The sequence below is a fragment of the Malassezia japonica genome, chromosome 1 (assembly GCF_029542785.1).
Source record: "Malassezia japonica chromosome 1, complete sequence".
Classification (NCBI taxonomy): Eukaryota; Fungi; Basidiomycota; class Malasseziomycetes; order Malasseziales; family Malasseziaceae; genus Malassezia; species Malassezia japonica.
Genome location: NC_083370.1, coordinates 285,978 through 307,602, shown reverse-complemented (window position 1 = coordinate 307,602; position 21,625 = coordinate 285,978). Strand labels below are relative to the sequence as shown.

Below are 21,625 nucleotides of genomic sequence, written 5' to 3'. Positions count from 1 at the left end.
GGATTGCCGGGCGGCAAATTTAGCGTCGCGTTGCAAACCTCCGCGTTTTTTCTCGCGACGGCGACTGGGACTTGCCGCCCCGTTGTGCGCAGGCACTGTATTCCACGCTAAAAGAACCATTCGACAATGGACGAAAAGCCTTCTGATGCCCCTGCGGCCGAGGCGCCCTCGAACGCGAGCGCACGCGACTTGGCCGTCGATAAATCGCAAATCCCGCGGCCGTACAAGTGCCCGCTGTGCTCCCGTGCATTTTACCGCCTGGAGCACCAGACCCGCCATATTCGTACACACACCGGCGAGAAGCCGCATCTGTGTACGCACCCTGGCTGCGAAAAGCGGTTCAGCCGCAGCGACGAGCTGACCCGCCACCTGCGCATTCACACTAATGCGAAAAAGACGTCGGGCGACGTGACGCCCACCGCACCTGCCGAGGCCGAGGCGCCGCGCAAGCCCAGTACGACGAGCGGCCGCCGGCGAGGCCGTGGTCGCAGTGGTGCGAGCACGCCGCGCTCGCGCACCGCCTCGGGGCAGTCGACAGGGCAGTGGGCGATCGGCAACGAGGATGCAGACAGCGACGAGTCTCCGCCGACGCACGGCGAGCACGACATGTCTGCGCTCGCGCACCTCGCTACTGGCGAGCTGAACGACATCCACCGGATGGAGCACGAACACAAAATGCAGCAGTCCCGCTCGGCCAGCGGCTCCTTCCGCAAGCCAGAGTACTACGGCGATGAGCGGTATGCACACCCCTCGAGCGAGGGCTACTACCCCTACGACACGCAGCACCACGAGTCGGGCGCGTACGACGATCGCGCATATCGCTACACCGATCCGTACATGGACCGTTATCGTGATATGCGATACGAAGGATACCACTGGGGGGCGGGCCACGCCCCTGCACCGTACGCATACCGGTACTCGTATGCGAGCTACCCAGGGAGCCGCGAAGTCTCGCCGGGGCCCCGCGAGCGCGCCCAGGACGACCTGAGCAGCGACGCGGAAATGGCGCCGGAGCACGCGCCGCCCCGCCACGGCGCGCGCGACGATCACCCGCCGCGCATGCACGGGCCGGGCAGCAACTATGCCACGCCGTCAGGCTCGCCGGTGCTGGGGCCGCTGCGCAACATGTCGCTCTTTGGCACGGCACCCAACTCGCCCTACTCTTCGCGCCCGAGCTCCCCGGTGCTTGGGCCCCGCACCGCGTCGCACGGCTCCCTCGCATCGCTCTTGCCCGACGGGCCATCGCACATGCCGGGCGTCGGGCACCATCCTCACCATCGCTACCGCTCGCACCCCTACGAAAGCCACTCGCCGGCGCACAGCCTGCACCACGCCGCGGCGGCGCGCTCGCGCTCGCACTTTCCGCTCTCGTCGCTGGGCATGTCGTCGCTGCCGCCCAGCACCTCGGGCGAGCGCAGCACGGCGAGCGACGAGCGCCGCCGCGACGAACACGGCGCGTACAAGCCGCCGTCGCCCCCGTCGCACGGCTCCCCGGCGTACTGGGGCGTGCACCGCGCGATGCGTGCGCCGATGCGCTACGCGGACGCAAGCAGCGCCGCGCGCGCACGCTACAATGCGTCGCGCTCCGCACCGACGAGCGCTGCCAACTCGCCGCCAGACTCGCCGCACAGCAGCCCGTCGCACATGGCGCTCCCGCCGCCCAGCGCACTGCACCTCCCGCCACCGGTGCGCGGCACCGGCGGGGCAGAGCCCGCGCCGGCGCATGCGCCCAAGCCAAAAACGCGTGGATTTAATATGACACCGGTACACCACGACGAGGCCAGCAGCGTGGCACTTCCCCCGCTGGGGCAGGCCCTGTCGTCGGTGCCGGATCACGACTTACGTACACATGGATAGCAGGAGGTAGAAGATGCATTCACAGTCTACGACTACTCACGCCGCTCGGGCATCCAGCCAGGAGGCACCGCGTGGCCGGGGAACGCATACGGCATGGCGGGGGGGGGATGCATGCCGGGCGGCGCACCTGGCATTCCCGCAAGGCCCGGGGGGGCGCCGGGCGGACGCGCGGCCACTCCGGGGGGGGCACCGAGGCCTGGGGGGGGCGCCGCGGATCGTACGGCGCACCCGGCCAGCCCTGGGGGGGAACGCCGGGCGGCGCACCGTACAGGCCCGGCGGCCCGCCAGGAGGGCCGCCGGGGTGGGCGCCATGAGGGCCGCCGGGCGGCGCACCTGGACGCGGCATCGCCATCGGCCAGCCGCCGCCCCCGAGGCCGGGCGGCGCGCCGGCGCCGGCGCCGTCGCCGTCGCGCGGGCGGCTCGATTGGTGGAGGAGCTGCTGAAAGAGCGCCATCTGGCTCGGGGCGTTCTGCGCGGCCTGCGCTGCCGGAGCCGGCGAGCCGTGAGCGCCGCTCGGCGGCGCACTTGGCGTGGCGGTGCCCGACGACGCGCGCGGCGGCGTAGCGGCCGGCGACTGCGTCCGGCCACCCATGAGCTTGGCCATGAGCATCTGCATGCTCGCCATGTCCGCGGCGCTCGGCGCGCCCCCCGCCGGCGCGGCCTGCGGCGTCTGCGGCGCGCTCGGGGCCTGCTTCGGTGCCGGTGCGAGTGCCGGAGGCGCGGGCGCGGCCGGCGTCGACGCGGCGCTCGATGGCTTCTGCTCCTTCTTGCCCGAGAGCAGCGAAAAGAGGTCGATCTCGACTGCGGCCTGGTTGCTGGCCTGTGCATCGCCCTTGCCCTGGTCGGAGTGGAAGAACTTGGCGAAGCGGCTCGAGTGGCCGTCGCTCTCTTCCGGCTGCGCGAGGTCCTCGTACATGCCCCGCTGCTGCGCCTGCTCCGGCTCCGGCTCGCCCTTCTCGCGGCGCTCGCGCTCACGCAGCTGCGCCTTGAACTCTTGGATGCTGTCTACGCGCCCTCCAGGAGTGCGCGGCGTGCCCGCGTCCTCGGCCATCCACGCGGGCATGTCTCCACGCTCCTCGCCGGTGCGGCGCCACGCAAGATCGCGCACCTCTTCGCCGCGGCGCGCGCGCTCCTCGCCCTTGCTCGCCCCCCCCCGGCGGGGCGCCGGCGCAGGGACAAACGTGCCTTTCGGCGTCGGGAAGCGGCGCGATCCGTCGGAAAGCGGCTCGCCGCGGCCATCGCCGCGACGCTGGCGCATCTCTCTTTTGCCGGGCATGTCGTGCATGCCGCTACCCAGCCCGCGGGGCGTATACGGCCGCCAGGCACTGCGTTAGGCGAGCGACGTACCCATACCACTCGTCAAACGGCGGCGTGCCGTCGGGGACATGAACGAGCGGGCTTTGTGAAAGGCGCAGTAGTGTGTGTCGTGAATATACACGGGAGGGTGCCTCTGCACCAGCGTCTGCCATCAGCAACTCCCACCCACCTGCCTGCATCGCTGCTGCTCGCGGCGCTGCGCAGCGCCGCACGCCTTGCCACGTGACACTTCTCCACGGTCCGCGATGGAGGCGTCGGAGCCGAAGGCGGATACGCTGGCGGAAGATCTCTTTGGCGATGACGACCAGATGATGAGCGAGCGCCCTGCGCGTCCTGCGCCGGTCGAGGAGGACTCGAGCGATGTGGATTCGCTCGAGGACCCCGAGAAAAGCGCGCTCGAATACCGCGAAGAGGACGAGGCGCCGCAGGCGCCGGTCGTCGAGGAGCAGACCGCGTGGCTGAACCTCGCCCAGGCGCCGGTGCGCCGCACGAAGCCGACGGTGATTGCGCGCCTGCCCAACTTTGTGCGGTACAGCGACGAGCCGTTCGACGCCGCGACCTGGAACGAGCAGCACGAGGAAGACATGTTCCAGAGCGGCTCGGAGCTCGGCGACAAGGACGCGCGCAGCATCCTGCGCACCTCGAATACCATGCGCTGGCGCTGGCAGAAGAGCGACAAGGGCATCACGCCCCAGTCGAACGCGCGCATCGTGCGCTGGAGCGACGGCTCCGAGTCGCTCCAGCTCGGCGCCGAGTTCTTCGACGTGTCCAAGCACGCCGAGTCGAGCGCGCCGACGGCCGACGGCGGCAAGGTCCCGCTCACCTACCTCTTTGTTCCGCACGCGAAAGAGGGCGTGCTGCAGGCCGAGGGGCCGGTGCGCACCGCGCTCACCTTCAAGCCGAACCTCAACTCGGAGACGCACCAGAAGCTCGCGAGCGCCATCAAGCACCAGCGCAGCGCGCGCGTCGTCGCGGGTCAGGAAATGTTTGGCCTGGACCCGGAGCGCGAAAAGGAGCGCATCGAGCGCCAGCTCAAAGAGTCGGAACGCAAGCGCCAGCGCGAACGCAACAAGGCAATGCGCGACGACGACGACTACGACGAGCTCGGCCTGAACGCACGGCGACACGGCGCGCGGGGCGCGTCGCAGCGCTCGCGCGTGTACGCAGACTTTTCGGACGACGACGTGGACGCGCCGCGTGCGCAGCGGCGCAATATCGACTATGACGACGACGACGACGACGACGGGTTCATTGTCCACGACGAGACGGACGAGGAGGCCGACGCGCCGGCGTCCGACGACGAGACCGACTTGGCCGACCGCAACATTGAGGCATTTGAGCGCCAGCGCCGCGAGGAGCGGGAAGCGGATATGAACCGCGGCAAGCGCGCTCTATCGGAAGAATAGCTCGTAGTTACACTATATCTAGCGCCGCCCAGCCGCGCGGCGCTGCTTGCCGGGACGCTGCGCTTTTCCGGGCCGCCCGCCTTTCTTCTTCCCAAAGTCGTTGGTGCTCTCGGCAGAGTTCGACTTGGCGTAGCGCTTCTTGCCGCCAAAGCCGTACTTTTCGTCGCGCTTCTGGCGCGGCATCTTGGCGCGGCCTTGCGTCTGCTTGCGGCGCGCCTCTTTCTGGTCGCTGATGGCCTCTTCGAGCTGCACGTCAAACTCGTCATCGTCCAGCTCCAGGCCGCCGCGCTTGCGTTTGAGCGAGTTCACCTTGTCCTCCATGTCGCGCTTGCTCTTTTGGCGCTCTTGCAGCTTCTCGGTCTGGATCTGCTTGCCGTATTTCTTCAGCTCACGCTGGCGCTTGGCATTCTCGGACGCCTTGATGCCGGCCGACTCGTCGAGCAGGCGCTGGCGGATACGCTCCATGTGCTCGTCGGTCTTGACCATCTCGGCAAAGTAGTCGTTGGGGCGCGAAAAGGGCACATTCGCGGCAAGAACCAGCTGGCGGCCACGCATAGCGGCATCGAGCGACTGGCGATAACTGCGTTAGTGGGGGGCGGGGGGGTGCAACGTACAAGGCAAGCTCGCGCTCCAGGTCGTTCTGCGCATCGGGAACCTCGTCCGAAAGTGTCTTGGGGTAGGTCACCGTCATCGTCTCGATCCAGGGGAGCGACTTGGAGCCAGAGGGGCCGTCTAGACGGAAGTCTTCATAGATGCGCTCCAGGGCATCGACACGGTTAATGCGCACACGGTTGTGCTTGGCCGCACGCGTCTCTTCGGACAGTTCGAGGTGGTCGGGGAGGTCCTCGACAGCAATGTCCCCATCGTCCTCCTCGTCCCCGTCCTCTTCTTCATTGTCGTCCTCGGCCTCTTGCTCGTCTTCCTCGTCCTCGTCCTCGTCATCGTCGTCCTCGTCGGGGACGAGACCGCTGCGGAGAATGCTGGCAGCGAGCGAGTCTTTGGGGGCAGCGAGGGTCGACGAAGAGACGTCGCGCTCGTCGTCTTCGTCAGACGCGTCTTCCTCGTCCTCGTCCTCGTCCTCGTCTTCGTCTTCGTCTTCGTTCTCGTCGTCTTCGTCCTCGAGATCGACTTCCTCGTCCTCTTCGTCTTCATCCTCGTCGTCCTCTTCACCCTCATCCTCCTCCTCATCCTCCTCTTCGTCGCCTTGGATCTCTTGAAGCGCGGCAAGGTCCATCTCATTCAGACCGTCCTCGCCCAGGAGCTGCATCACGCGCTGCAGACCCTTTTCCGAGATACCCGCCTCGTCCTCGTCGGCGTGAACCTCGTCCTCGTCATCTTCTTCGTCTACCACCGGCTTCTTCTCCGCGCGTGGCGTCTTCACCTTCTCGGCACGCGGCTTCGTCTTCTCGGCACGCACAGGCTTCGTACGACTCGTCGCCATGATGGTCCACGCCAATGCATCCCCGAAAATTTTGTCGCTTTAGTCAGCGGGCGAGCGGTGTGTTTCTCCACCCATCATGGCTGAGGTCGCGTCGAGCGACCCAATCTTTGCCTCGTACATTCTCGCAACGGCAGCGGACTTGACCGAGGTGCTTGCCCGTACGCATATCCACTCGACATTTGTATGTTGGCGCGCTAACGCAGGCCCCGATCGCAGTCCTCTCGCTGATCCATGCGGTGCGCATCAGCCATGGCACGCGTCTCCTGAGCGGAGGCACGCAATCGCGTCTGCGCCTCTTTCAGAGCCTCGTTTTGAACCTGATTGTGCTATTTGGTGGCTCGACAGTTGTGGCGCTGCTGCTGGGCGCGCCACTGCCGATCCTCATCTCGCCGCTGTCGGTGGGCTTCTACTCGTTGGTCCATGCGGTGCTCTTTTTTTCGGGCGTCGGCAGCGCACTGCTGCGTGCGCACGCCAGCCCACTGGCACTTGCAATGGACCTCGGTCTTGCGGCGGTCGATGCCGTGTGCCGCTCAGAAGCCATCGCCAACTACGCCTTGACGCAGGTCAAGCAGCACACGAATCCTGCCGTCGCGCACTCGCTCTTTGCGCAGCTCATTGTCGGCGCACTGCTCAGCGGCGGCGTGCCGCTGCTCGTCGGCGTCTTTCACCTGAACTCGCCGACGGGTCTGTGGTCGTTCGGCACGCCGCCGTGGGTGTTTAACCCGTCGCTGCTGCTGTACCCCGACCTGCTCGGCGGCGCGGTCGTCCCGCTCGTGTTCCTCTGCCTGACGACCAGCGGCGCAGAGGCCTCGAGCTCGTTTGCGTTCCTGCAGGCGGCGCCGGTGCGACAGGCGACGACAAGCATCCTGAGCCGCTTCTTTGCGGTGCATCCGTCGATCGTCGACAAGGAAAAGCCGCTCGGCCACATCCACAGCCTGCCCTACCTGTCGCAGCGCGAGGCCAAGGCGGTCAGTGCGCTGGTCCTGTACATGATCCTTGCTCTGCCTATCGTCCTGCGCCATCTCGCATCCAAGGCGCCCGCGCCGCCCAAGCCGCCGAAAGCCAAGCCCGGCCCCAAGCCCAAGCCCAAGCCCGAGGCCAAGTCGCTCGAGGCCAAGTCGCCCGAGGCCAAGTCGCCCGAGGCCAAGTCGCCCGAGGCCAAGGCAGAAAGCGACAAGCCCGAGGCAATTTCCTCCGCGACCGAGACGCCGACCGCATCACCCGCGCCCCGCAAGCGCGGACGGCCACGCAAGAATTTACCATAGGCGCGATCCCACGAGCGTGTACCGGTTCACGTCTAGGAGCGACGTCTCCTTGCTGGACTTGGTGGGCGGTGGCTGCTGTCCGTAGAGCCCCACGGAACTCGCATTGTCTTGCTGCTTGTCGACCATCGTCTTGATCTGCGACTGGAGCTCGGCTTCGATGGGTACCTCGCCGATCGGCTTGCGGCCGCGTGCATTGCGCGTCTCTTCGGCCTCGCGCTCGCCGCGGGAGGCGTACCGGCGCGTGGCAAAGTGCGCCAGGTTCACCCCAAGGAGGATCTTGAGCACCACGACAAGCACCCACACGATCACCGCGACGAGCACCCATGCCGAGTGCGCAAGGACCCGCTCGGCGCCCCGGAGCAAGGCCGAGGGATCGCCGTGCACGGTGGCCCACGCCGCCTGCTCCCACGACGGCGGCGAATGAAAGACGCACTCGCTCGACGCACGCGATTGCGCAATCATCTCGGCGATCTGAAAAGCAAGGCGGATCAGCACGCAGGTCAGAGGCAATACGGCAAAGCCCAGGCGGCGTGTCACGACCGGGCTCTGGTCGACGAACGACGACTGCCGCTGGTAGTCGCCGTCGAGCGTCGCGGCAGACCGATTCGGGAGCAGGTCACGACACAGCACGTCAATGTATCGCCCGTAAATCGCGGGCCGGATGTGGTTGAGCTTGGTGATGAACGCGTGCTTGAGCCAGTCGACGAGCATCTCGCTCAGGAGCACGGTCAAGACGGGATTCAGCGTGCGTGCAAAGACGTTCACGTAGGGGTATACTTCGAAGCTCGTCGGCAGCGGGCCGAGCGAGCCGGTGCCCGACATGGTCTGCGACCCCGCGACTTCGATGAGGTTGCGGGCGCCGATCGCCGTGAGCACCATCGTCAGCTGGAAGCGCTCGACAATGTCGGCGCACGTCAGCTGAAACAGATTCTCCTTTTCGAACCGCTTAAAGACGGTCGTCTTGATCTCGACAAACTGGTTGGAGAGGAGAAGCGTAAGCAGCGCATTGTCGTAGCTGTTGATCGCCACATTCAGCGTCACAAGCTGATAGAGCAGCACAAACGTGTGAAACACAATGTAGGCGAGCGCTAGCACGTAGTAGCCGACCATGCGCCGGTACGGCTGCGTGCCGTTCGGGCGCCGTGCGAGTGTGCGCCGGCAAAAGAGCGAGTCGAGAATATCCTGCCCAAAGCTCCCGCAGAGCCGGTCGGCGATCTCGAGCACGGAAAATATCACCGAGAGCTTCACCACGTCCTGTCCACGCACACTGTGGTACATCTTGGACGCGTCGGCGACGCGCGACAGGACGTAGCAGGTATGGATGACCAGCAGGCCTTTGAGCATATCGCACTTGTGCGACACGTTCAGATAGCGTTTCTCGCCGCTGACAAGCCACAGGAACGAGTTGTACGCCCACGTGCACCACGCCGTCGCAAAGCGCATCGGGAGGATGGTAAAGGTGTACAGCAACGAGTTGAGGCAGACCAGGAAGCCAAACATGATCGTTTTTTCGATCCAGACAGGGATCGCCATAAAATTAGCGACGCGCTCCCACTTCATCTCCTGCACCGAGTCGCTGCTGCTCACCAGCACCTCGTCGCAGAGGTGGTCCCAGAGACTCGCCACAACGGCCGTACGGTGCCTCGGGGGACGCTGCTTCGGCGGAGGATGCAGCTGCGCCTCGTCAAAGTCAGGCGGAGGCTTGACGCCAAGGACGACCATCACCGCGTACATCGCCTTGCCCAGACGCTCGACCGGGCTCGGCGAGGGGAGGCGCTCGGGCTCGTGGCGCTTTGAGGGCGGCGTCGCGCTCACATCCATCAACGGCCGCTGAGACGCGAGCGGCGTCGACATATCTTCGCGCTCGTGCATCAGCGCCTCCACGGCCGTGTCAATGCGCATCTCGCTCCGCCGCGCCTCGGGCGACTCGGAGGGCGCCGAGCGCCTTTTTTCGGCCTTGTCCTTCTTCCGCGGCCGCGCCTCTCGTCGGCTTGCATGGGACTGCGTCGACTGCACACTGGTTGTGCTGCCGTATCCATCGAGCGACTCGTCACCAGACTCCTCGTCTTCCCACTCGTCCTCTTTGGGGGGGACGCCGTCGTGCGCCATCGTCAGAAGCAACCTCCACATCGCACGGACATGAGCGAGGGCGACGCGGAAGAGCAGGCGCACTTTGACAAGGTCCTGCGCGCGTGGGACGAGTACTTGCAGTATGCGGTAGGTCGTGCAACTGACGCAGCTCCATGTGAACAATGCTCGGCGCGCGGCAATCTGCAACCTGCCTCTGGCGCACCAGGCACTGCTGCGGAACTTGGAGACGCCGCTCCCAGCGCCGGTGCTCGAGGAGGAGGTGCCCGCGCAGCGTGGCGGCGTGCGTGCGCGGCTCGGCGAGGTGGACGACCGTATTCGGCGGAACGCCGATGTGCTCAGTCAGGTCGCCGACTTTTGCCGCAACTTTCTCGGCCTCGGTTCAGAGGCCAACGGCGAGGTGGCCGACAAGCATGCCGTGTCCGAGAGCGACCAGGACCGTGTGCGTACCGCGCTGCGCCAGATTGCGCGCGACTGGAGCGAGGCGGGCCGCGCAGAGCGCGAGGCAGCGTACGGGCCGCTGCTCGATGCAGTCGAGCGCTACGTCAAGAAGGATCCCTCGAGCGTGCATATTCTCGTACCCGGCGCGGGCCTCGGGCGGCTGGCGTTTGAGTACGCGCTGCGAGGATACAGCACGCAAGGCAACGAGTTTAGCTACTTTATGCTGATCCCCTCGCACTTCCTCCTGAACAATACGCAAAAGGTGGCGCAGCATGTGATCTACCCGTACATTCACTCGCACAGCAACTGGCGCACGGCCGCCGACCTGCTCGAAGGCGTCCCGGTTCCAGACGTACTTCCGTCGAGCATCGCGCCCGGCACCGAGTTTAGCATGGTTGCAGGCGAGTTTGTCGAGGTGTACGCAAAAGAGGAGGAGCACGGGGCGTGGGACGTCGTGTCGACGTGCTACTTTTTGGACACGGCCAAGAATGCGCTGCGGTACATGGAGGTCATCAACGCACTCCTGCCGATTGGCGGCATCTGGGCAAACCTCGGGCCGCTCCTGTGGCACTTTGAGCACGACGCCGAGCCAAGCATCGAGCTTACGCTCGACGAAATCCTCGCGCTCCTGCCCCAGCTCGGATTCCAGGTCGAGGAGCTCGCGATGCTGCCGGCGCAGGCGTATACGGGAAGCGCCACGAGCATGCTCGCGCATCAGTACCGCCCTGTATTTTGGGTGTGCCGCAAGGTACGAGAGCATACTATGGCGCCGCCAGTGTAATTAGGGTATATCGTCGTCGCTCTCGCTGAGCTCGTGCATGGCCATCGCTGCAGCCGTCGCCGCACGGCGTGTGCTGCGCCGCGGCGCCGGCTCAGCCGGTGCCGACCGCTTCAGCACGATCCGGCGCCGCTTTGGCGCCGGCAATGGGGCCGGCGACGCGGGAGACGCCGTGGACATGTCGCTCTGCGGCGTGCCCGCCTCGCTCGCACGGGCATCCGCCGCAATCAGCTCGTCGAGCGAGACGATCGGGCGTGCAGGGCGCTGCGGCGCCTCGTCCTCGCTCTCGTCCGACGCCTCGCGAGGCGCGACTGGGAGGGGCTGCAGCTGCTTTTGTTCGTGGCGCGCCTCGGTCTCGCGCAACCGCTCCTTGAGCTGCGGCTTGGCATCGTGCGGCGTCGTGGCTTTCGCCGTGCCGTACTGCTGCTGGACGTGCTTTGCGACGGTGAGCGCGGTAAGCAGCTTGCGCCATCCCTTGATGGCACGCGCCTGGCGCTTGGCCTGCTCGGTCTCTGCCGCCTGCTTTTCTGCATGCCGGATCGCCTCCCAGACTTGGTCTGCATGCTCTTTGGGAATCACAGCGCCGGCGAGGCGGGGCAGGCTGCGAAACTTGCGGAACTCGAAGCCGACCACCGCCTCTGCATAGCTGATGCCGAGGCTCTTGGCCGCCTTGGCCGCGCCGGCGTGGGGAACATGGAGACCGCCGGCGGGCAGCATGCTCGGCACGAACAGGTCAATGTTGCCAAAGCCGTTCGTCGGCACACGCCCGTCGACGACCGGCGGCGGCGTATAGACGCGCGTCTGGTGGTACGCATAGAGCCCTTCTGTAGCCTCTTCTTGGCCGTCGGCGCGTGCCTGCTCTTCCATGCGCTTGCTCATCAGCGTATAGCCCCGGGCCTTGACGACCTTGAGCGCCTGCTCGCCCTCGACAATCTCGCGGCCTTGGTTGTACCACTGCCGCGCAGACTGCAGTGTAAGCACGTTGGCTCGGAGGTACACTGGCTTGCCTTGAAAGGTGCCGACGCGGTGCAGCGGGTGGATGACCTGGTCGCGCCGCAGAAACTGCTCGAGGACGTACACTGGGTGGTCCTTGAACGCGCCGAGACTCGTCGGCATCGGCTCGCGCGCCGCCTGGTCCGCAAGCTCTACGTCCTCCGCCGCGTCGCGGTCCAGGCGCTGCGGCCGGTGCAGCGCACGCACCACGGTTCCCCACCAGTCCTCGGGCGTAGAGGGGAGCGCTTTGTTGCGTGCGACGGCTGCAGGCCGCTGCCGCGCAACCTTGGTATGCAGCACGCGAGTATAGCGTGCGGTGACGTCGCGCGCATACCCGTCCTCTTCGAACCCGACCACGTACACAAGCCGGTTCTGCTTGTTCGTCGTGACCGGCTCCATGTGCTTGCTTCCCGTGACACGGACCAAGGCGCGGATGGGATCGACGGTGATCCAGTGCTGGTAGGGCTTGCTAAAGACCTCGACCCAGACCGTCGGCGGGCCGCGTGCGTCGACAGGCTCGATGTAGTACCCCGACTTTTCAGCGCGGCGCTTTGTGCGCGGCGCAGGCTCCTCGTCGCTCGAGACGACCGTCTCGGTGGGCCGCGGCTCGCGCGAGCGTGCGCCGGGCGTCTTGGCCGCTGCGGCCGTGCACGGCGCGGCCTGCACGCTGACAACGAGGCGCGCAGGCACGCCGAGCGCGCGGCACAGCGCACAAAACAGCAGTGCGCTGGTCTCGTGCGTGCCGAGGCGGGTATTCGCAGCCTCGACGAGGTCGCTGGCACATTTTGGCGCGTCGCACGGCAAGAGGCGCAGATACGTCGGCGTCGCCGTCTCACCGCCGGGCGGAAAGAGGGCGACTTCCATCGTGCGCTTTTTTCGCGGCATCTTTTGGCGGCGTGCGCGCTCGGCGGGCGACTCGGTCAGCCAGCCGTCGACCCAGGTATGCGGGGGAAGGGGCGTGCCGAGCAGCAGGTCCTGGCACGGCTGCCGCCACGCACATGCGGCCGACTGCGCCGCATGCAGGCGGAACCGCGATGCCCACCAGCGCACGAGGTCGTGCATGAACGCCTCGAATAGGCGCACGCGCTCCCGGCGCTCCGGCTCGCGCTTGGGATGGATGGCGTAGAGCTTGTGCAAGAGATTGTCGGGGACAGCATCGAGGAGCGTCTCTCGCAGTTCCGCGTCATTGCACCAGCGGTTGCGGATGCGCGCCGCGGCCAGTACAGCAAGTACCTGGAGCTGGTGGACGAGGATGCGGTTCTTTCGGTCGCGCGGCGTCCACTGCGTCGTGCGCTTCTTTGGCGTGGATTTTGGCTCGTCGCGCGCCACAACCACCTGCAGTGGAGCACCTTGCGGTGCAGGCTCGGCAGGCACGTCGTACAGGGATGCGTATGCATTTTGGGGGGTATCGATATCGACGTCGTCCATGTCGAGTTCGTCGTCGACCGCGACGTCGTCCATGTCGTCCGAGTCGAGATCTGAAGCGAGCGAAATTGCGTCAGAAGTGGGTGCGGGCGTGCTATGCGCCGGCGACGCAGCCGCGCTGGGCGCCCCGCGAGCGTCATCGGCACGCTTGGGCCCCTTTTTTGCCACCCCGCTTTTGGCCGCGCCATCCGCGTCGGCGCGCTCCTCGTCGCTCGCGCCGGTCAGGTCGATGTGCACCGGGCTCTTCTCGTCCTCCGACACCGAGTACACGTCCAGCACCTCCTCCGTCGACGCGTCCGCGGCCCGCATAGCATCGCTCGACGCACGCCGCGGCATGGTGAGTGGAGGATCGGGCAGACTATCGGGAAGAGCTAATCGTACACGTCTATATGCTGAGGGTCCCATCGGTAGCAAACCGCTTGGAATAGGACTCGAACGACTTGATAAAGTCGTCGGTCAGGGGCCCTAGCGAACCCATAGGGAAATTAAACTGGCTGGGCGCGAGCCGGTCCTTTTGCTGCAGCGCCACGGTAGAGTCGGCGCCGGAAAGGTCCGCCGGCCATTCGTACGCGTTCGGCACGGACGGCGCGGGCATCCCGAGGAGCGCCGTCGCAGGCGACGGAATGTCTAGGCCCGTGCCCAGGCTCTCGACGGGGGGCACATCGAGCGTCGGCAGCGCAAACTTGGCCCAGAACGTGTCCAGGTCGGCGTTCGAGGCCGACGGCACCGGCTGGGGTATGTTTGCGCCGTACACTGGCATCTCGGTTGCGTGTGTATCGGTGCTCGAAGAGTGCGCGCTGAACGAGGGCGTGGAGCTGAGCGACTCCATGCGCCCCTGAGACTGCGGGCTCTCGTCCGAGTGCGACGAGCCGTTTTCCGACGAGCGGCGGTCCGAGATGATCTCGCTCGACTTCATCATGTTGCTCAGGAGCGACATGGGCTCGGCGGACGAGGTGCTGTGGCCCCAGTCCTTGCCGGCACACCGCCCCCGTGCCTGCACGATGCACGCCGCCCAGTGCGTGAACGAGTTTTGGTTGGCGGCGCTCGGCGCGTCCGATGTGCAAGACAAGGCATGCGCAGCGACGCGCTGCATGGCCTCGTAGCCATCGCGCGCGACGCTGGTGACAGGCGAGAGGTAGTGCAGGAGACGCGACATGATACAAAGGTCCTGCAAAATGCTCTCGCGTTCCGAGTCCCAGCTCGGGGACTCGTTGCGTTCGTTGAGAATGGTAAGGTGCTTGACCAGCAAAATCGCAGCCGCGACGCTCCAGTTGCAGAACCACCACATGCGCGCTGCAATCGAGACCTCATCAGGGATCTGCCAGTCGCACTGCCGCCCCTGCGTGTCCCCCGCCTTTGCCGGGATCTTCCACGAAAAGGCTGCGCGGAATGTCCGAAGGAGACTGCGCGCCGACTCGTAGCACGTATCGCGCGAGAGCTGGTAGCGCGGATCGTCCCAGCCCCGTACATAATAGTGCAGGTGGATGCGGATTAGCAAAAAGTTGAGCGCCGAGCTGCCGAGCGTCGCATGGATCCGGTGCGTAGACTCCGAGACGTTCGGGTCGGGGTTCGTAGTTTGCACCCACTCCTTCGGCATGCGCTTCTGCAGCTCGAGCGTCTCGTTGTGCAGCTTGCACGTATACGTGTAGTCCTCCACTTGCGGCATAAACGTCACCGACGACAGCGAGTAGAGGTGGGCAATGCTCAACTTGTACTGGTGGTAGCCGGAGAGGTACTTGCTCTGCTGCTCTGGCGTGCCAAAGACCGACGGGAAGCGCTGCGGATCGTGGCGGATCATGGCGTAGCGCTTCGTCGTCGTCGTGCAGAACCAATCGTGGGTCGCCAGGAGCGCAAAGAGCTGGACACGGCGCGCCGCCTCCTCGTCCGGCATCGACTCCGGGGGCTCGAGGTCGAGGTCGAGGAGGACTGCGACCTGGATCGCATGGTTCAGCAGTCCTGCGCCGACTGACGGAGGGCGGATCGAGCAGATGCCGGTGAGCAAGAGCATGTTGCAAATGACAAAGTCGATTTGCGGCTCCTCAAACACATTGAGCACAGACAGACCGACCTGCGCCTCGTGGAAGAAGCGGCCGTGCACCGGCGTCGAGCCGTGCTCGAGGTACAGCTTGTTAAAGTTGAGGTCGCGCGCAAAGACGAGCGACAGGCCAAACACGGAGAAAAGCAGTGCCTCCGCATAGATCAGGCGCATGACCTCGGAGCGCGAGAGCGTCTGCAGATATTCGGGGTTCTTGGCGAGGTTCTCGCTCAAGGCGCGCACCATTTCGACCCGGTGGTGAACGTCTTTGGGCCGTAAAATCTGGAGCATCCAGTCCAGCTCTTTTTCGTACACCTCGAGCAAGAGTGGAATAATGTGCTGGCTCGGGATGTACGAGTGCATATGCAGCAGTGCCCGCCGCTGGCTAGCAACGCCAGCAGGCTGCCATGTGAGACCAAAGAGCCCGCCCGTGTCCAGCGGGTCAAAGGCGTCGTCAGACGGCGAGCGCTTTAGCTCGGGGCGCTTGGGCGGCGAGCTGGATGTGCGCGGCGGGGGATCTGCTATGCGCGACTCCATATGATCCATGCGGTTCAGCAGCCGCTCGAGCCCCGACTCGATCGCGGACATTTTCTGCAAAACGAGCTGCGAGTCCTGCGCATCCCGACCCGCATTCTCCGGCACCACGCCGTCCTCCCATGTGCACATGTTCTGTTCGCTGCGGTCGCGGCACGCACCGCACGGCCACCCGCGGTCACACTTGAGCTTGCGTCGCCGGCACGGATCGCAGCTCTGCGCCTTTTTGGTCCGTTTTTTGGGCGGTGCGCGCATCGCAGCGTCGCCGTGGGGATGCACCATGGCATCCACACTCAAGTACGAATCCATTCCGTCACGGCCCAGCGCAGACTGGGACGACGAGGGTAGCGTCTGCGTCGAAAACAGCTGGCTTGGTGTGGTCCGACTGCCCGAGGCGGCCGCCATGACACTTCTCCACGCCGCCGCGCGGCCATTTGCCACCCGCAGCACGTGATCTGCACGCGGACGATCGTTTGCTTACCATGCGGGAATGGAGCCGCGAGCCGCCGCCGCCGCGGCCCGGCGCATGGGGCGCTGATCGACGAGGATCCGACGGGAGGGGTCCGCATGCGCGCGACGACCGCGGCCGCGATTTTCCGCGTAGGTCGCGCGAGGACGACAGATACCGCTCGCCGCCTCGGAGTGCCTACGGCGCACGGTCGCGCTGGGGGCGCGACTCGCGGGGATACAGAGATAGAGAGTACGATGCACGCGGGGGGTGGCGTGACGACCGCAAGCGGCGGTACGGGAGCACTTCACCCGACCGCCGCGAGAGCCGCCGCGACGAGCGGCGGCCGGACCGCCGCGAGGATCGTTCTCGCTACGACGCGCCGCGGCGCGAGCATGACCAAGGGCGTGTCCTCCCACGCAAGCAGCATGCGTCTGACGCACAAGAGGCGCGCAAGGAGCCGCCGCCGTCGCGGTCGCTGAGTGAGCGTCTCGGTGACAAGCCGATGGAGCGCGAACGGACGCAGCGCGCGCCTACCGCACGCAGCGCGCCCCGCGAGCGCGCTCCCAGCAAGCCGCATCCGTTGGAAGAGGATGCGCGGAATACCCCCGCCGATGATGCGCGGCGCGCACAGCCCGACGGCCCTCCGCCGCCGGGCCCCCCCCGGGCCCTCCCCCGGGCCCTCCCCCTGCCCCGGTGGTGCGCGTGGCGCGCGGCGCGGACGAGGTGCCGAGCGCGGACGCCTGCCCCCCCCCACCGTTTGCCGACAGCGACGAGGCGTACGAGATTGTGGACCAAGTCGGCGAAGGGACCTATGGGCAAGTCTACAAAGCGAGTGCAGAGCGCACTGGTGCGCTTGTTGCCCTCAAAAAGATCCGCATGGAGGCAGCCAAAGAAGGTTTCCCCGTCACCTCGATGCGGGAGATCAAGCTGCTGCAGTCTCTCCGCCACGAAAATGTCATTCGTCTGCACGAGATCATGACGAGTCGCACGGGATCCGTGTACATGGTCTTTGAGTACATGGAGCACGACCTGAACGGCATTCTCGTGCACCCCGACGTTGCCTTTACGCCCGCACACAAAAAGTCGCTCGCCGCGCAGCTGCTGCAAGGTCTTGCCTACCTGCACAAGCGCGCCGTGCTGCACCGCGACCTGAAAGGCTCGAACCTCTTGCTGAACAACGCAGGCATCCTCAAGATTGCCGATTTTGGGCTGGCACGCACGTACTACAAGCGCCACCAAGGCGACTATACCAACCGTGTGGTCACCCTCTGGTACCGCCCCCCCGAGCTGCTGCTCGGCGCGACGCAGTACGGCCCCGAGGTCGACATGTGGGGCGCCGGCTGCCTCTTTCTCGAGCTCTTTACGCGCCACGCCTTTTTCCAGGGCCACGACGAGATCCACCAGCTGCACGTCATCACCGAGCGCCTCGGCCCGCTCGAGTCCTGGCCCGGGGTCGAGGCACTGCCCTGGTTTGAGCTGATGCGCACGCGCGACGACGCGGAACGCAGCGCGCCCGATACCCCTGCATGGGCGGCCCTCGAAGCGAGTCTCTCGCCCGCCGCCCAACGGCTCGCGCGGGGCCTGCTGACCTACGACCCTACAAAACGCCTGTCTGCTGCGGATGCACTCCAAAGCGACTACTTTACGAACGAAGATCCCGCGCCGGAAGCCCCGGCGTCGGTCCTCGCCGCGCTCCGCGGCGAGTGGCACGAGATGCAGTCCAAGCGCGCCCGGAAAAAGGCGCGCGCGCAGTAGCCTGTAGGATCGTCACGTGCTCCGAAGAACGTGGCCGGCGCGCAGCCAGCGTGGAGTGTTACCTTTCCGACGATGGTGGAAGAGACTCAACCCCAGGAGGTGCCGGCCGCTGCGCCGGGCGTGCAGATTGCCAAGCTGCCCGGTGGCAAGCCGGACTCGAAGGCGCACAACGAGGAGATGGAGCGCATCAAGGCCGAGATCGACAAGGTGCAGAAGAAGGTGACCGGCGTGCGCGCTGCGCTCTCGGGCGAGGGCCAGGACACGCCGGCGGGCAAGCGCCGTGCGGCGCTGCGTGCGGAGCTGGACTCGCTGCGTTCGCAGCAGGCGGGTCGCAAGGGCACGCGCGGCAAGGTCTTTGACGAGATCAAGGCGCTCCAGGACGACATTGCGTCCAAGGTCAAGGCGCTGCAGGCCGCCAAGTCCAAGGCGCCGTTCAAGTCGCAGTCGGAGGTGGACGCGCAGATCGCACAGATCGAGGCGCAGATCGAGTCGGGCGCGATGAAGATTGTCGAGGAGCGCAAGGCGCTCAACGAGATCTCGGTGCTGAAGCGCTCGCGCAAGTCGCTCGACGGACTTACCGCGCAGCAGACGCAGATCGACCAGCTGCGCGCCGAGGTCGAGAAGCTCCGTGGCTCGCTCGACGACCCCGAGAGCCAGGCCGTCTCGCGCCGCTACGACGAGATCAAGCAGGAGTTGGACGCAATGAACAAGGAGCAGGAGAAGACGGTCGGCGGCCGCAGCAAGCTTCTCTCGCAGCGCACCGCCCTCTCGAAGCAGCTCGACGACCTGTACCAGCTGAAGCGCGACCGCCTCACGGCCTACCACGGCGAGAACGACAAGTACTACGCCAGGATGACGGCCGAGCGCGAGCGCCGCCAAGAGGCGCAGAAGAAGGAGCGCGAGGAGGCCGACGCTATCCGCCAGGCGCACGAGGACGAGGAGATCCGCGAGAATGCCGCGCTTCCTGCGTTCGCCAAGGAGATTGAGGACTGTGACGTGCTCATCCGCTACTTTAGCGGCAACGCAAACGACGCGCCCGCGCAGGCCGACGCGCCCGCCAAGGACGCCGCCGTCCCGTCGCTGCCCGAGCCCCGCAAGGCCGACACGAGCGTGCCCGAGGGCGCGGTCGTCGCACGCAAAAAGGGCGAGGAGGAGGAGAACTACTTTGTCGCCGCCTCGGGCAAGAAGAGCAAGGGCAAAAAGGCCAAGGGCCAAAAGCTCACGCTCGACCAGGCCGACGAGGCGAGCGCTTCGGGCGCGCTCCACGTGCCGTTCGGCATGCTCTCCGCGCTGCTGGCGCTGAGCATTCCGCCGCCCATGAACCAGGGCGACCTCGCGCGCGTGGTCGACAATGTGAAGCTCAAGCGCGAGTACTTCGTCTCGAACCAGGCTCGCCAGACGAAGGAAAACATCGACAAGGCCGAAAAGCTGATTGCCGAGCGCGTGACCAAGCGCGAGGTGCAGGCATAGATAGGTACTGTACAACTACGCGTCGCTCGTGCCTTTGATGGCACGCGCCGTGCCAATGTGGGTGGCATGCACCTTTTGAGCAAAACGCAGCGAACAGAGCGTCTCGTTGAGGTGCGTCGCAAGCGGCGACAGCGCAAGGAGCATGAGGCTGGGTCAGTGCGAGCGCCAACGTACGTCTTGGCGTTACCCCCAAGGCTGTTCTTCAGCAGCCACGTCAGCGCCGAGTTGCGGTAGGGCACGTGTTTCGCCTGGCCGGCGCCGAGCGCACTGATCACGTCGCCGAGGCTGCTCAGCGACTTGTTGATGCTCTGCGCCTCTTTCAGGCGCGTCGGGTCGCTGGCCGAGCCGCTCGTCGCAAGGCGCTCCGAGCCACTGGGTTAGTGAGACAACGTACGCTAGGTCGACCAGGTTGAGCGTCGCATCGCTCGTCTCGTTCGTCGTCGCGTTGCGGCCGCGCACGCGCAGCATAAAGACGCTGTGCGACCGGCTCGAGCGCTCGTTCATGAGCGTCGACGCGACCTGCCGCCGCTTCTTGGCACGCTCCAGCAGTGAAAAGACCTCGTGGGGGCCAGACAGGGGGACGGTCACGGTGTTGGTCACGGTCGTGTGCGCGTCGGTGTGCCGCACCTCGTGCTTCTCCTTGTCCGACGCGGGCGTGCCGAGCAGGTCGTAGATATGGTCGAGGTAGATCTGCAGCATCTGTGCCTCAAACTCGTAAGTCCATCCCTGGGCTTGGAGCCGCGCAGAGACGTCCCAGAGCATGTGCATCGCACGGGGGATCAGGCCCGCCGACGCACAGAGCGAGTGGGCGCCCAACGGCGCATCGGCGCCGCCTTCGAGGGTATGCGTCTTGCCCGAGCCCGTCTGGCCGTACGCAAAGATCGTGGTATTGTACCCGTCCAAAACGCTCTGCATCAGGTCAGACACCTGCGCAAAGACGTCTTCCTGTGTCGCGGCAGGAGAAAAGACATGGTCAAAGGCAAAGGCGTGCTGCCGCGTGGTCGGCGCGCCAGTCGCGCTCTCGGCGTGGGACACGACCTCGATTTGGGTCTTGAGCATCGCGTCCGGGAACTTGATCAATGCCTGGGCGCCGTCGGCACGCGGGGGCCGCACACGCGCATAGACACGCACATTGCCCCGCAGCTCTTGAATCTGGTTGTGCAGCTTGCGCCGCAGCGTCTCGGCGGCTTGCAGATCGCGCTCCAGCTGGCTATTGCGCGCTTTCGTCGCCTCGACGTCGGCGTGCAGTGCGTGGGCGCGGTCGTCGTACGTTGCAAGCTGCATCTCGAGCGAGGCGACCTGCTCGGTCAGCGCGGTGTTGGCCGATGCCATCGCATCGTACGCCGTTTCGTGCTCGTCCCTGGCGCGTTTCAGCTCCTTAATTTCCTCGCGCTGGCGGTCGATCTCCGCCTGGAGCGCGTGCTGCGTCTGCTCGTGCTCGGCGCGCAGCAGCTCGACCTCGTAGTCGTTGTAGCCTCGCCAGACCGGCTCTGGCGCGCGATTCGCGGCCGCGAGCTTGCGCTCTGCACGCAGCGCATCCTCCCACTCCTGCGCACGCAGCGCCTGCTCTGCCTGCGCCTTGCGCCCCTCGCTCTCCACCTCCTGGCGCCGCCGCGCGTCGAGCGAGACGAGCTCGTGCATGACATTGCGCTGCGTCGCATCGGCAGGCGACGACCGCCCGACGCGGTTCGTTTCGTTGCCTAGCACACGCCGCGCAGGTGCATTCTGGACCTTGACGCGCTTCGCGGGCACGCGCGCGTGCGTCCCCGGCAGCCCTCGCTGGCTGGGCTGCATGGTGTCGAGAACAACACTCGGCACGTGATCGTGTCGTGGGAGGTCGTCCGGCGGGCGGGTGGGGAGCACGGCCGTGGGACACGGCGGCGCGCAGGGTATCTATGTCTGTATCACGTATGGTATCCGTTGGGCGCCGCAGGCGTGCCTGGCGCGCCCGATGCACGCGGCGCGCGCGGCGCGTCCTGAAAGTGTTCCGGCGTGGCCTCCACTGGGTGAGCCGCGCAACGTACCCCACGGGCGCTTGCACATTGGGCACAGCGGCTCGCGCTTCTCAGAGAGCCACTTCATGATGCAGTGTAGATGAAACTCGTGGCTGCATTCGCCAAAAGCTGCGTCAGCGGGGCGACGTACCGAGCGGGCACGCATCGCCCGGATCGCGGCATGCGCCGCACACGCCGTCAAAGTAGTTCTGGCAGATACCACACACATCGTCTGGATCGCGCACGTCCCAGTCTGCGTCAGCGGCACGACGTACGCCAGTAGGCCACCGGGTGCCATTTTCGCACATGGACCTTCATCTCGGCGTGGGCTGAGAAGCGCACCTCCATTCCCGGCCCTCGCCCCGGCTCTGCGCA

The 21,625-nt window shown here is 66.1% G+C and overlaps 13 protein-coding genes across 13 annotated transcripts; 6 read left to right on the top strand and 7 right to left on the bottom strand.

Moving 5' to 3' along the window:
• Positions 1-126: 126 nt before the first annotated feature.
• MJAP1_000179 (uncharacterized protein) lies at positions 127-1,857 on the top strand (the record flags this gene model as incomplete). The annotated part of the gene is made up of 1 exon (XM_060264151.1): positions 127-1,857. The coding sequence occupies one exon, from the start codon at positions 127-129 to the stop codon at positions 1,855-1,857; it is 1,731 nt and encodes a 576-aa protein (XP_060120134.1).
• A 32-nt stretch (positions 1,858-1,889) lies between these two features.
• Positions 1,890-3,326, bottom strand: MJAP1_000178 (uncharacterized protein; the record flags this gene model as incomplete). Its single annotated transcript, XM_060264150.1, has 3 exons — positions 1,890-2,032; positions 2,086-3,182; positions 3,205-3,326. The coding sequence occupies 3 exons, from the start codon at positions 3,324-3,326 to the stop codon at positions 1,890-1,892; spliced, it is 1,362 nt and encodes a 453-aa protein (XP_060120133.1).
• Positions 3,327-3,419: 93 nt separating this feature from the next.
• On the top strand, positions 3,420-4,580 carry LEO1 (Paf1 complex component; the record flags this gene model as incomplete). The annotated part of the gene is made up of 1 exon (XM_060264149.1): positions 3,420-4,580. One exon carries the CDS (start codon positions 3,420-3,422, stop codon positions 4,578-4,580), a length of 1,161 nt encoding a protein of 386 aa, XP_060120132.1.
• Positions 4,581-4,598: 18 nt separating this feature from the next.
• On the bottom strand, positions 4,599-6,021 carry ebp2 (rRNA-processing protein EBP2; the record flags this gene model as incomplete). Its single annotated transcript, XM_060264148.1, has 2 exons — positions 4,599-5,160; positions 5,195-6,021. 2 exons carry the CDS (start codon positions 6,019-6,021, stop codon positions 4,599-4,601), a joined length of 1,389 nt encoding a protein of 462 aa, XP_060120131.1.
• Positions 6,022-6,097: 76 nt separating this feature from the next.
• On the top strand, positions 6,098-7,286 carry MJAP1_000175 (uncharacterized protein; the record flags this gene model as incomplete). The annotated part of the gene is made up of 2 exons (XM_060264147.1): positions 6,098-6,202; positions 6,225-7,286. 2 exons carry the CDS (start codon positions 6,098-6,100, stop codon positions 7,284-7,286), a joined length of 1,167 nt encoding a protein of 388 aa, XP_060120130.1.
• Positions 7,287-7,312: 26 nt separating this feature from the next.
• On the bottom strand, positions 7,313-9,395 carry MJAP1_000174 (uncharacterized protein; the record flags this gene model as incomplete). Its single annotated transcript, XM_060264146.1, has 2 exons — positions 7,313-7,318; positions 7,380-9,395. The coding sequence occupies 2 exons, from the start codon at positions 9,393-9,395 to the stop codon at positions 7,313-7,315; spliced, it is 2,022 nt and encodes a 673-aa protein (XP_060120129.1).
• A 30-nt stretch (positions 9,396-9,425) lies between these two features.
• On the top strand, positions 9,426-10,596 carry MJAP1_000173 (carnosine N-methyltransferase; the record flags this gene model as incomplete). The annotated part of the gene is made up of 2 exons (XM_060264145.1): positions 9,426-9,503; positions 9,526-10,596. The coding sequence occupies 2 exons, from the start codon at positions 9,426-9,428 to the stop codon at positions 10,594-10,596; spliced, it is 1,149 nt and encodes a 382-aa protein (XP_060120128.1).
• On the bottom strand, positions 10,597-13,347 carry MJAP1_000172 (uncharacterized protein; the record flags this gene model as incomplete). Its single annotated transcript, XM_060264144.1, has 1 exon — positions 10,597-13,347. One exon carries the CDS (start codon positions 13,345-13,347, stop codon positions 10,597-10,599), a length of 2,751 nt encoding a protein of 916 aa, XP_060120127.1.
• Positions 13,348-13,396: 49 nt separating this feature from the next.
• Positions 13,397-15,985, bottom strand: MJAP1_000171 (uncharacterized protein; the record flags this gene model as incomplete). The annotated part of the gene is made up of 1 exon (XM_060264143.1): positions 13,397-15,985. One exon carries the CDS (start codon positions 15,983-15,985, stop codon positions 13,397-13,399), a length of 2,589 nt encoding a protein of 862 aa, XP_060120126.1.
• A 77-nt stretch (positions 15,986-16,062) lies between these two features.
• On the top strand, positions 16,063-17,786 carry CTK1 ([pyruvate dehydrogenase (acetyl-transferring)] kinase; the record flags this gene model as incomplete). Its single annotated transcript, XM_060264142.1, has 2 exons — positions 16,063-16,727; positions 16,799-17,786. 2 exons carry the CDS (start codon positions 16,063-16,065, stop codon positions 17,784-17,786), a joined length of 1,653 nt encoding a protein of 550 aa, XP_060120125.1.
• A 72-nt stretch (positions 17,787-17,858) lies between these two features.
• Positions 17,859-19,256, top strand: BFR1 (multicopy suppressor of BFA (Brefeldin A); the record flags this gene model as incomplete). Its single annotated transcript, XM_060264141.1, has 1 exon — positions 17,859-19,256. One exon carries the CDS (start codon positions 17,859-17,861, stop codon positions 19,254-19,256), a length of 1,398 nt encoding a protein of 465 aa, XP_060120124.1.
• A 15-nt stretch (positions 19,257-19,271) lies between these two features.
• On the bottom strand, positions 19,272-21,050 carry KAR3 (kinesin-like nuclear fusion protein; the record flags this gene model as incomplete). The annotated part of the gene is made up of 3 exons (XM_060264140.1): positions 19,272-19,404; positions 19,431-19,628; positions 19,651-21,050. The coding sequence occupies 3 exons, from the start codon at positions 21,048-21,050 to the stop codon at positions 19,272-19,274; spliced, it is 1,731 nt and encodes a 576-aa protein (XP_060120123.1).
• A 110-nt stretch (positions 21,051-21,160) lies between these two features.
• Positions 21,161-21,568, bottom strand: APC11 (ubiquitin-protein ligase Anaphase Promoting Complex; the record flags this gene model as incomplete). Its single annotated transcript, XM_060264139.1, has 4 exons — positions 21,161-21,258; positions 21,281-21,379; positions 21,402-21,503; positions 21,526-21,568. 4 exons carry the CDS (start codon positions 21,566-21,568, stop codon positions 21,161-21,163), a joined length of 342 nt encoding a protein of 113 aa, XP_060120122.1.
• Between the last annotated feature and the right edge of the window lie 57 nt (positions 21,569-21,625).